Genomic DNA, 11,930 nt, shown 5'->3' with positions numbered 1-11,930 from the left:
CAAGGGAAAGTCAAGCACGCCCAAATCCCTCCCCCCCCTCCTCCGCAAATCACTCCCTGTGAGTGCAACCAAGGCGAAACAGGCGCACCTAGAAGCCCTCGTCGAGCGCAATGCGAAGCAATGGAAGGCCTCCAAACGCGGTCGCAAACTGCATCTCATCGATCAATCACTCCCCTCCCCCGCCTATATGAAGAAGATTCGAGCCCTGTCTCGGAGACAGGCTGCGACGCTCTTCCAACTCCGTACCGGACACGCTCCCCTTAACGACCACCTATACCGAATCGCGCGGGTCGACTCGAAGCGCTGTCCAGCATGCGACCTAGCTCCGGAGACGGTGATACACTTCCTACTACAATGCCCCGCCTATGCCTCAGCCCGCTCGCAACACCTGTCCCGTCTCGGACGCCGTGGCCGCACACTATCTTTCCTCCTCAATACACCGTCAGCAATACAACCTCTACTCAAGTTCGTCAGCGCAACGCGACGCCTGCAACACACCTTTGGCAATGTAGCACCCAAGGAGACGGAACGACGTCAAACACAGCGTTGCGGAAGACGCAACCAGGAGGCGACACACATATGCTGACTTATCTGCTTGTTTGTTTCAGGAAGACGCCACTACATACCCTACTACGTATACTTCGCTGCCCTAGATCTGACCCCATTGCATGTAACCACCACGCTCTCGTAGATCCCACCGGAAACGTGCGCTGCGGGCGCCCGCCCGCTCTAGGGGCGGGGGAGTTCTGACGGATGGCGGGGACACTGCCAGACGTAGACCTGACCGGCGCAAGAGGCGAGACCCAGGGACGCAATCGTACCCAGAGGCCGCAGGTTTATAGCCCGTTCACTTGCCTTAAATGGCCGGGACTGGGTGGACGTCCGCAACGCACCTTTCCTGAGCCCTGCCCCCTCCTTACACACCACTTGCGTACTCGAACGTCTCACTCTCGCCCCTGTCTGTACTCTGACACGTCCCCTTGCACCACCCCTCATCGACACCTCTCCCATCACACACCCTTAGATTGCATGAGCATCCAGCTCAATCATGTCCCGCCGACCACCATTACCATCTAAGTAGACAGTATTGTATTTACGGCCTACCATGAGGCTCGGCCTCGCAGGGCAATAAACGGGATCTAGAAGAAGAAGAAGAATAGTCAACTAACTGGAGAGCGTAGATATAGCCCGGAACCCACTGACCCAAGGGAACGCACTCGTAACAACCGATCGTTGCTAGCACGTGCAGCCAAGGATGTGCGGTGTGGTGACGCGCGGACAGGCTGCATGCAGTTGATTCGCTTGCGCTTCAGGATATTCGTATCGGCTTCTCCCTTGCTTGCTGCGAGCTTCACTAGATCGGACTTCGCCATACAGAAGTTCAATGCCTCCCGCACTGCGCCATACAGGTGGACATAGCTAGCAATGTTACCGAAATCGAGGTGCCTTTTGATGGACGCATCACACAACGCTTGGTTCAAGATACGTATACGGCCTGCAAAGACCTTCATGTCGTCGGGAAGGAGGCCCTGGACTTCAGAGCCGATCGTCCTCTCTCGAAACGGTGTGACTCTGTGCGTCTGGTCGAGAAGTCCATCGACTAGGAACAGCCGATCCGTATAGGACTTCAGGTGGGGGGGTGCACGTGGAGATGCGTGTAGTGAGTATCCAGAGGAGGAGCCAGAAGAAGGACTCGAGGTCGTGCTGAAAGTTGTGGATGATGGGCTTAAGCAGAGCGTTCATCTGATCCTCTGAGCTGAGGTCGGGATTGGAGAACAGGATGAGCCTTTGGCTTATGATTTCTGTCGCCATGAACGCCGGAGTGCCCTAGATATGCATACCAAATCAGCCGGCCGCAAAAGCCACCGGACAAAAGCAGTACATACAGTCTTCGGGTCAGAACTGCCAGTGCCTTCAGCGTTGAACTCCTTGGCATATTCGAGGTCGCTCAGGATGCCTCTCTTTGACTTGGGATCCCAGAGCAAGTTTCCGGAGCTGATGTCGCGGTGGACCCAGCCGGCAAGGAACAGAAGCTGAACCGCTGCGCATCAAAGTATGCATCAACTTTGGACGACACGCGACATCCTGGACCTCTTACCAAGAAGGCAGTCCTTCATAGCCATGAATACGTTCCCGGAATCATCCACATCGTGCAGCGCGTCACATTGTTATTGAACACGACGCGATACTGATACTTGGCGAGGAAGGATCGTGGGGGGAAAGGGCACTGTATGGGAGGATCCGGTGGGAGACGTAGCTGCGAACGACTAGTATCCCCGATCGCAAACTTGGCAGGCACTGCTTCACTTGCCCGGGGAGAGAAGAGGTTTCCGGGGCGACGTGAATCCTGGAGAAGTGACTTCGACAGCGCCCCTCGTGTGTCGCAATCGATGGTCAGGAAGTGCTGCTTGTAATTCCCGTCGCGGAGAGCGTCACGGAGGAGGCTCTTCTCGGCGTCCTCCAAACCGGCAAAATGAGGGAGATCTTGACCATCCTGTAGCTTGCGCGCCACTGTATCGAGTCGTGCGAAGATGGCGTCCTGGATCTCCTTCTCGGTTTTCGCCCCAGTGTCAAGCCATACGTCTTTCAAGACCATAGGCGATGCTGTTGCTTCCTCCGTGATGTCGTCGAAACTAGGGACCTGGACGACCTTGAAGACCCGGGTAGAGCGCCCCGAGATGCAAGTATTCCGATGCTCGAAGATGCATCGGCACGACTTGAAGTAACGGTCTCCGACGCGGAAGACGTAATAACAGCGTCCGTCCTTCGGGTCGAGGCGACGTTGGATGTTCTCGTCATAGCCAAGCTCGACCATGTTTGCGAATAAGAAGGAAACGAGGCCGTGTACAGTCGCACGTACATTCTACGAAGTGTCAGTGTATCAACGCGTCAACAACTGCAAACGCGCGCACTTGTGTGATATCGACTGCTTCCGACTTTGCTGAATGGGACCGTGACCAGTACCAAAGACACATCGCTTCGTCTTCGATGGTTGTCTGGATAGATTGTAAGATCACATGTCTTGATGAGTAACTCAAGAGACTGCACGCACACTGTACATATGCGTCCGTCGAGGGTCATTATTCATCTCGTGAAGAGCAGCGGACACTGCGTTCAAACGACTATGAATGACATCACCGTGACGTAGTACGGGATCATCGTCGCTCTCCGGCAGCATCCATTCACAATTGACGGCAATATCAGCAGTATCCTCCCTTTCCTCCTCGGGGGAGTTTGGCGGTGGCACCGTCGACGTGACAGGCTTGCAATACCCATCTATCGCGTGAGACGCCTCCGGGTTTTGCGAACCGGTCGTGGTGTCGGGTTCTTGAACCAAGGAACAACTGACCACTCTGCCGTCCACGGCGACCTGAGAGATGCTACGGCATATAGCGGACAGGTGACCATATGCAACCTTCTTCGATGTATACTGTCGCGATGGCGGCTCCTGGAATCCGGCGAACCGATCCACCCCTGCCGTCGTAGGCACGACGAGGCCATCTGTGCGTAATCGCTCGAGACATTTATCGACGACCTCACTGGAGGGTTGGAAAGGAGCATAGTGCTTGATGAAGGATTCAAAAGACACCGCCACGAGTTCGCGGTTCATCTGTTCACCAATAGCTGCCATGGCGCGTTGCCTCCTGAACGTGTACGAGGGGAACGAAGCGTTTCACTTGCCCAGACGACTTTAGTCAAGTATGGTTATATTCGGAGTAGCGACTCACCTCAGCAAATGTGACTGCGACCTTTGCCACCTGGTAGGGATGAAGGAAGGCTGCCGGTGTACGTAAATACTTACTTATGCTTGGGCAACTTCAACGGCACGTGATGTGAACAAGTGTTGCAGCACCCGAAGTCATTTCCGATCCGAGTCGTTCAGATTCATCTTTGAGTATAGTGACGGACTAGGAATGCCAGACTGTGTGTATCTGCCGTCTGTTTTGCTGCAAGAAGATTGGGGTGACACATTGGGAATGGCTCGTTTACGTAATCGTCTTTGGAGAGAGGATGGACGCTTTCTGACTCAGAGTCGGTCAAAAAGGTATAGGCCAATGCTTGACTTGTAACATGGCCATTTACATCGCTCCGTAGATATGAGGTTCCGGCGTCCATTGCTATTATGTTATGCGTGGAATACAGTGAACACATTCGATACACACAGTCAACCCCTCGCTAATGCCATAGGCGGGATTGAGCTTCCAAACGCTCTTCCAGCCACGTTCGCGATCCTGCGTGCAAAAGTGCTCTTCCCCTGCACCTTCCATGGGGGCTCTTTCTCAAGTTGCGACTGTGAGGGCCTACGCGACGATACCGGCAGCTCTCGCGGAAACGACTGGGCTGCTTGTAGAGAAGTTCTCTGATGCGTGGACTACAGTCAGCCACACATGACACTTTACTCTTGAGACATGAAGAACGAACCTCTCCGGGATAAGAGCCGTACGGCGGATCCATCAGGCGAAACTGAATCTTCCGAGCCGTACAGAAGTCATACAGCATCACCACGTCCGTCAGCCCGTCAACCTTGTTATTGCATCGACGATTGTATGTCAGCGCCCGCAACGCCCCGCCCGACCGTTCATGATACGCAGCGAGGCCAGCAACCGCAACTTCGCATTCCGTAGCTTTGGGAATCGCGTCCAGTGTGATGTGTACGACTCCGGCTGGGAGCAATCGGAACGTCGGTGGGGTGCCTTCGGGGTGAACGACGGCGATTTCCTGGAGGCGTGTAAGGACAGAGAGGTCGTCGCTGTCGTGCAGACGTTGCACAGTGAGGGAGAGCAGCGTGTCCGCAAGGCCAAGAGCGGCAATCGACGACAGTTCGAATGAGGGAGAGATGACGCTTAACACTTCTAGCGACTCCCGTGCGACTGATCCAGACGCGGAAAGGACCCATTCGACGAATGCCTGAGTATGTCGGCGCATGTTGGCGTAGCGCAGGTATTTCAGCCGCCACGCTGGGGGAGAAATGGAGGGTATCGCGAGGATGTCATCCAAGATACTATTGCAGTCGACCTCGAGATACTCGAGACTTGGTAGGAGGGGAAGTAGTTGGAAGAGCGGCAAGTAATGGTAAGCCTTCACGCGAAGAGCGCTGATTCGTAATCCTGCGGCAGCGAGGCCCTCCAGAACATCCCGGCGAAATGACGCATGATAGAGAGAGAGATGGAGCTCCCGGAGGTTCGGACATAACCTGATCACGTCCGCATAAATGTCCTGGTGGTCCACAGCCATCCCAAGGGTGCGGATGGACTCCTTTAGAAGCGATGCGCGTTCGGGATCCCTCGACTCGACTAGCTTCATTCGTTTCCTGAACTTGCGGCAATGGTCCGACCCTTTGAGAAGAGTGACGTACGCGAACAAGAGCCGCTGCGCGTGAATGCTCCAGGAGCGGCAAACCAAGGCATAGTTCTTGAGCCATTTGTGACGCGGCACGAGATCGTCGTACTGAGCCTCCTCAAGGACCTGTAGTACGAGCTCGATTGGCAGCCTACAAGACGACTTTCGCTCGGCCGGCGGCAGCATGGAAGACGGCTATACAATAGTACCTCGAAATCAGCCAAGAACGCCGAAACAAATTGCAGTGATGCTTACTTACCTGATAGCAAGATTACTGATACCCGATCGAGACTTGCAGACCTCCACAAGCGTATGAGGTGAGAGTTTGGAGTCAACTAGAGCACAGGCTTTATATAAGCACGCCTACGCAGCAGTTTTGTTCCGGCGCAGGCGGTGAACTGACTTGACTGCTGTCTCACCGTTGTCAGGCACCCTGCCCACAGCGCCGTGATTGTCGCCGACGTTCTGTTCCCGTAGCGCGCAGGATCCTTGCTCAGAACCACTAAGTTTCAATGTGGATCATGGCAACTTCACCCCCAAATCTGAAGTAGTGGTGTGAAGAGTACATTGGTATTGTGTAACTAGGTGAGCTTAATCTTACTGGAACAACGAATAAGTCAATCAACATCCCAAGGACCCACGTACGTCTGTGAACGAGCAAAGCATAATACAAACAGCAACGACGCTCCGACGTGAAGCGTGAATGACGCGGTCGGGCATGCTACCATGATGCATCGTGCACATTCTCGCAGTGAACCTTCGGCTTCGTGTAATACGGCTGTGACGTTGGCTTCAGTTGCGAGTCCAACTTGTCACATTCCGAGTCCAATCGTAATCGAGGATCGCAGACGAGTGTCGGCGACGTCTGCCCCGAACCACTGGCCGCGTCTTCTGGGCTGCCTGACCCCGAAGGGCCATCATCTTCTCGATGATGATCGTCTTTCACGTCATCGTGCTCATCATGCCCATTGAGCTCGAGGCCGTCATTGTCGTCGCCATCGTCGTTGGGGTCGAAGCCCATGACCTCGTCAACAGTAGCAGCTGCTACGACGGCGTCGTCGTTATCCGCGCGACTGTCTGGTGTTGAGGAAGAGCCAGCAGTGGAGACCGGTTTCCGTCGCTTGCCCGACTTCTCGAGTTTGCGGAGAATCTTCGCAATGTAGTCCTTCGCGAATTTCTTGATCTTGGTCGTCTTTTCTTCCGATAGAGAGTCCAGCTTGCCGTCCTTGTAGCTCTGCGACTTCTTCTCCTTCTCGGCGATGATGTGCGTGAGCTAGTTCACGTCATCAAGGATCAGCTCCTCTGCCTATGGAGCACCAGTAAATACACACCTCCTTCGCATACTTCTTGAAGTGTTCGTGGTCCATCTGGTCCTTGTACTTGGACATGCACTTCACGACAACCGCACCAATCAATTTCAGCAGCCTCTTCTCCTTGTTCGCCTCCTTCTCCTCCTTTGACTGGTGCGGTTTCTTGTGTTTGGGTGACGACGACGAAGACTTCTTCTTCCTGTCCCAGTCCCTGATAGGCTCTCTCTTCGGTAGGAGGCCGAATAGCGAGTCCACAGTAGCCGCCTGGGGCGCCGGCTTAGGCTTACTCGCCTCCTCCGCGGCCTTGGCCGCTTTCGCGATGATGTCCGCAATCTCCTGCTGTTTCCGCGCCTCGACTTGGCGTTGCATCATCGTCTTCTGATACGAATTTGGCTCGACGACGTATTGAATCGGCGGCGGCGTCTTCGGCCGTGGCCTCGAGAAGGAAGGGAGGACGAACTTCGGAAAGTCGTCTTCTGGCCGTGACCGCTTCGATGGCCGTTCATCTTCGTCGTAGTTGAAGACGATAACCTGCTCCGCTGGCGCATCGTCGTTGTCGCCCTTGACGCGCTTGGGTATCCGGTAAGCGTACTCAAGCGTTTCCCACTGAGCCAGCAGCTGAAACGGTGCGCAGTGAGACGTCACAGCGAGAAGGCCGGAGAACCCACTGCACATACCTTCTTTGCCAACGTCGCCAGACCCTCGTTGTCGGATTGTGCCAAGATCTCCACAGGTACGTTGATCTTAGAATCTTCTACTTTGTTCCGCTGGATAAGCGGCCAAGTCGACATGCACTCCAACGCCTAGTAAACGGCGTCAATGTCGTAGTACGTCGCTAATGCACATCACACCTACCAGAGTCTGAATCTCGACATCTTGGCTATGGTCCTCGAGGACGTTCGTCATCAGACTGAACCCTCGCAAACGCATGATCTGACGAAGCGCAGCGAGGTCCTCCGTCAACTGCACAGATTCATCAGTTCATCCCATGTAACCGTCGCAGACCCAAACAATGTACCTTGATGCGAGTCAGCAGCTTGACCAAGACCTTCTTGCTTTGAGTCTGACGCATAGCCGATACAACCTTCGGCACGTCTTTGAGGACGATTGGCTTGAGATCAGGCTGGCGACACGTAACACAATGTGTTAGCCCTGTGACTATAGAGACAGAAGGGAAGACATACGATGAAGTCTTCATCCAGCTTCTTGCCCTTCTTCTTCTTCGATCCCTTGAGCCCATACATCTCCACCTCGTCAGTAATACCGAGAGCTACAAAAATTACGTTAGGCACGCGCACAATTTTCCAATTCAGCAATGAAACCTACCATCCAGGTACAAGTCGTCCATCGCAGCAAGATCCGTCTGGGTCTTTCCGCCAATGTAGCCGACACAATTGGGTTCGCCACAGTAGCACGGTTGCGCCTCATGACTGGCCGAGCGTTAGGTTACTGACAACTTCAATGTTCGGGAACCGCATACCCATATCTGTCCACATTGTAGTTGAACGTCAGCTCCTCGTCCTTCTTGATCACGCGATTGGCAAAGATGCCCATCCGGACGTGACTGCCGACGGTCCACTTCGCCACATAGCAGTTCGGGTTGCAGCTGTGGTTGGCGAATCGGCCGATACCCCCGCGCTTGGTGGCGTCGATGAACTGCAAAGTGCTCAACGTCAATCTACGAGAACCGTCAGTAGAGTAGAACGACCATGGCGTACCTCGTCCTTTTGAAGCATCATGAAGTAGAAGTGTCGTATACCTTCCTCCGCATATTGGCGCATTCGCTTGATGAACGAAGGTTGGCTCACGACATCACCCACATACTCATAGATGAATGTATCCCTGCAGATACAGTCAGAGGCATTCTCAACGAGAAGATAGGCAGGGCGTACTTGGGTATATCCGCCGCAGCACGCAGGCCGAACCCCTTCATTTCTGTCTTGACGATCTCTATTGGTGCGTACTGCTTGCGCTGGAACCTGACCTTCAATGAGCTCCTTGATCTTGATACCCTTATTGGATACCAGCGCCACCCACCGCTGATTCCGACAGTAGCCTCTACACCGACAGTCATCTGGCAGGCATTCCACCTGGGTCATGAGGTTGATACAGTCGGAGCTGAGACCACAAGCCATATCGGGGTCGTCGACGCCTGGAAAATAACGTTTGAGAGATGAGATAGTCAGCAACGTTATTCGGGTGCAAGAAGTAAGCTGTGAGACCGATGTGAACTGACAGAATTGCGGCTCAAATGAGCAATTCCAAGGAAAACCAGCACAGCGAAGTTAATAAGACTACCATAGGCGACTTGCGAGGCCAGAGGAAAGAATGGACGATGCTGTGGCCGCATAGCGCGCGGCTACGTGCGAACCAAGAGATGCAAAAACACAAAAACAGCCCTAGCCATCGCCTGGGACGAGTAGATGGGCCACTTCGAGTCGCAGCTTTCACTTATGGTGCAGAGATAGTGCAGAGGAAAGAAGAGTGTAGCAGAAGGATGCCAGGAAGGGGGGAAGCGATAGGAGGGAACGTCGACTGACCATGCTCGTACTGGCAATCACACGTCATGCTCTCCAAGGCCTCCCTCGACTTTCCTAGCGTACCATATTGATAGTGGTTGTTGGGGATCTCCACGAAGGTCGTCATAGCTTCTTCCTCCGCTCGTGGTAGGTGACCAATCAACTGGACGGGGGCTTTGCCTGGTTTGCTCTTGGACTTGGCGGGCAACAACGGAGTGGCAGACTTGGAGGAATCATCCTCCAGCTTCATTTCTACGGATGTGCTGCGAGACATGTCTGGTTCGACACTGTCTTCCTTGACGGTGGTCGACGTAGATAAGTCTAGCATTTCCTCGTCCTTGATGATCCCGAACTCCAAGGATTCGGCTTTGACGGCGTCTGACTCGAAGAGCAGAGCAGCGGAAGCTTTGCTCTCGATCCGAAGCTCCGTCATGGTGGACATATCAGGGCCTGCGATAGAGAGCACGATGTCGGTGCACTGATTACACCTGCGGGACTGGGAGAAATTAGTTGCCGAGCGAGCCGGAAGGTAGTATGCTTCAGTGCTGCGAAATTCCAGATGAGAATAAGTTATATCGCAAAGCGGAGCGCGGCTGGAAGATCAAAGACAACGCAAAAGCTAGGATGGTCAGAGAGCACACAAGACAATAGAGAGCCCGCAGAGAAACGAGCAAGTCGAGCAGCGGGTCGGACGGGTCGTAGTCCAAGTCTAAAGGACACAAGCGGTCAAGCGCCCGGTGTCGGTCTTAGATCTGACCACCATTGCCTCCACGAAACTCATACCATCCTCTGCTACTCATGTCTTCGTCAGCGGTGAGCAAAAAGCGCAAACGCGGTGCAGAAGACGCAGAGAAGGTCACCTTGCAACTGAGCTCCCAGCCTACGAGTCAAGTGGGTCCCGTCTTAGGTCAGTAACGCAATTTTGCCTCCGGAGCGGCATTGTCCTGACATTCGCGCGCAGCAAGCTTCCCATCGCTCCAGCCACCGAAGTCCACCGCTTTTAAATGCTACGTTCAGAGAAATAGGGACAAGAACGCGTCTTTCGAGACCCAGCCTACGTTAGTAGCGGGTGAGGGGGAGACAGTAGAGTTCTTCTCGGCGGATGGTCCTCTCCAGTCGACAGGCTGCAGGTGCGTAAACGAATCACTGATGATATCTTTCTCAATTAACCTCTTCCACGAAGTTACATGATCGGCGTTCATGACAAGCGCACCAACACCACAGTTCTACGTCCCGCTCCCCTTCACGTCCTTGCGCGGCAAGTCAAGGCGCTCAAGAACCTGAACCCTATAGAGGTGTCCGCAGGGGAGCGCATGGCCCAGCGCAACAACTTGGGCGAGGCTTTCGGTACGAAGAAGGCAAAAGCTGCCATCCGTGCTCGCGAACGGAACAGGGTGGACATAGACGCGATGAAGGACGTCGCGGGTCACCTCCAGGACACCATCATGGCGAACACTGATACCCTTCCTACAGCAGGTGTGTTATATCAACCATAACATGTCTCGCATCCTCCATTCCAACTTCAATACATCTCTTTCACAGAGGAAGCGAAAGCCACCGCAGACAGCAATCGTCTTATTCCCCCTTACAACGAGGACGCTCAGCGCCCGCACGACGTCTACGCTCTTCATGATATTATCCCCGAAGCAGAGTTCAATGCCATACCAGTCAACGCGTTCAAGAATGCAAATGATATGCAAGATTGTTACGCCCTACTCCCTTGGAGCCGGTCAGATTGGATAAAACTACAGCTTCGATTCATCTACTCGGCGCCCAAGCCGGACAAGCGCGAGCTGTGAGTGTAGTATCACAGCTGGCGCTCAGAGACGCTTACACTTTTTTCTCGCGACACCATAGGAAGACCGTGTACTATGTCTCGGCCATGATAGCATTCTACAAGAACTCGCGGATTGTAGGCGACAAGGACGCGCTTCAACATAAGCTCGCGAGTGTTCCCTCGATCATCCTAGACGGTCTTATCTCAAGATTCACGGAGAAAGAGCGCAGTACAAATAAGTAGGCCGCACTCCTTGTTTATCGTCAAGCCGAGTCTCACGTTTTCTTCGCGTTCTCGTGCAGGCCAAAAATGACCCCCCAAACTGAAACCATGCTCCTGACTTATATGTTCGCCCTGTGCCTTCGTGTGGACGACTACGCCACCGATACGGAGACCATCGCGCACGACTTGAGTATGCCACCCGCGAAGTGAGTTGCCATGCTCGCCGTCCGCAGTTGGACTAGGTCTAACGGCTCGTGTTCCAGGGTCAGCGGCCTCTTCAAGGCACTTGGTGCGTCTCCTACCTCCTATTTGCTATCTACGTACCAACAGCCCTCCTGCAGGATGTACCATCAAGAAGCTCAGTCCCACCGAACTCAAAGAACGCGGTCTGCCTGATGCCGCCGCGGAAACCAAGCGCGCTGTTCTGAAGATTCCTCTCGAGTTCCCGAAGAGCAGAGTCAAACGAGCTAGGCGGTAGTCCGGCGTCCTCCGCCAGTGGTATACTTTGACTTGCTTTTTGACTTGCTTCTCTTCTCCAATGCTACAGATACTATGATCTGGTGACGCGACCACGAAGTCATGACGTGTGTGATTGCCCATTTCCACTTATGCGGCTCGACATCGTGAGATGAAAAACGCTTTCCGGGCATTCATGTTTAGGACAGCTTTGCCAGCGACTATGTCTCGGGTCCGCGAACTGTGAACTGAATGCTGATGGGGAGACTGCGGAAGACGCTGTCTTTCTCTACCTCCCCGGCTGGA

At 54.0% G+C, this 11,930-nt stretch overlaps 5 protein-coding genes across 5 annotated transcripts; 1 reads left to right on the top strand and 4 right to left on the bottom strand.

Annotated features, from left to right (window-relative positions):
• Positions 1-754: 754 nt before the first annotated feature.
• Positions 755-1,565, bottom strand: DICSQDRAFT_140360 (uncharacterized protein). Its single transcript, XM_007369736.1, has 2 exons — positions 1,204-1,565; positions 755-1,139 (listed from the first exon to the last, which is right to left on the bottom strand). Exons 1-2 carry the CDS (start codon positions 1,509-1,511, stop codon positions 1,094-1,096), a joined length of 354 nt encoding a protein of 117 aa, XP_007369798.1. The 5' UTR covers positions 1,512-1,565; the 3' UTR covers positions 755-1,093.
• On the bottom strand, positions 1,537-3,631 carry DICSQDRAFT_173936 (uncharacterized protein; the record flags this gene model as incomplete). The annotated part of the gene is made up of 6 exons (XM_007369735.1): positions 1,537-1,827; positions 1,887-2,041; positions 2,099-2,111; positions 2,165-2,863; positions 2,913-2,996; positions 3,053-3,631. 6 exons carry the CDS (start codon positions 3,629-3,631, stop codon positions 1,537-1,539), a joined length of 1,821 nt encoding a protein of 606 aa, XP_007369797.1.
• A 534-nt stretch (positions 3,632-4,165) lies between these two features.
• DICSQDRAFT_173935 (uncharacterized protein) lies at positions 4,166-5,526 on the bottom strand (the record flags this gene model as incomplete). Its single annotated transcript, XM_007369734.1, has 2 exons — positions 4,166-4,360; positions 4,423-5,526. 2 exons carry the CDS (start codon positions 5,524-5,526, stop codon positions 4,166-4,168), a joined length of 1,299 nt encoding a protein of 432 aa, XP_007369796.1.
• Positions 5,527-5,895: 369 nt separating this feature from the next.
• On the bottom strand, positions 5,896-9,863 carry DICSQDRAFT_111705 (uncharacterized protein). The gene is made up of 12 exons (XM_007369733.1): positions 9,191-9,863; positions 8,688-8,802; positions 8,543-8,629; positions 8,369-8,492; positions 8,131-8,306; positions 7,977-8,080; positions 7,835-7,920; positions 7,669-7,773; positions 7,506-7,613; positions 7,328-7,453; positions 6,672-7,268; positions 5,896-6,613 (listed from the first exon to the last, which is right to left on the bottom strand). Exons 1-12 carry the CDS (start codon positions 9,609-9,611, stop codon positions 6,062-6,064), a joined length of 2,601 nt encoding a protein of 866 aa, XP_007369795.1. The 5' UTR covers positions 9,612-9,863; the 3' UTR covers positions 5,896-6,061.
• Positions 9,864-9,951: 88 nt separating this feature from the next.
• On the top strand, positions 9,952-11,664 carry DICSQDRAFT_140356 (RNA polymerase I associated factor, A49-like protein). The gene is made up of 8 exons (XM_007369732.1): positions 9,952-10,076; positions 10,131-10,299; positions 10,353-10,645; positions 10,712-10,964; positions 11,027-11,185; positions 11,249-11,374; positions 11,432-11,457; positions 11,510-11,664. The coding sequence occupies exons 1-8, from the start codon at positions 9,968-9,970 to the stop codon at positions 11,644-11,646; spliced, it is 1,272 nt and encodes a 423-aa protein (XP_007369794.1). The 5' UTR covers positions 9,952-9,967; the 3' UTR covers positions 11,647-11,664.
• The last annotated feature ends 266 nt before the right edge of the window (positions 11,665-11,930 follow it).

Source organism: Dichomitus squalens, assembly GCF_000275845.1.
Source record: "Dichomitus squalens LYAD-421 SS1 unplaced genomic scaffold DICSQscaffold_54, whole genome shotgun sequence".
Taxonomy (NCBI): Eukaryota; Fungi; Basidiomycota; class Agaricomycetes; order Polyporales; family Polyporaceae; genus Dichomitus; species Dichomitus squalens.
Note: the sequence above shows the minus strand (reverse complement) of the source record. Positions and strands in the feature narration are given on the sequence as shown.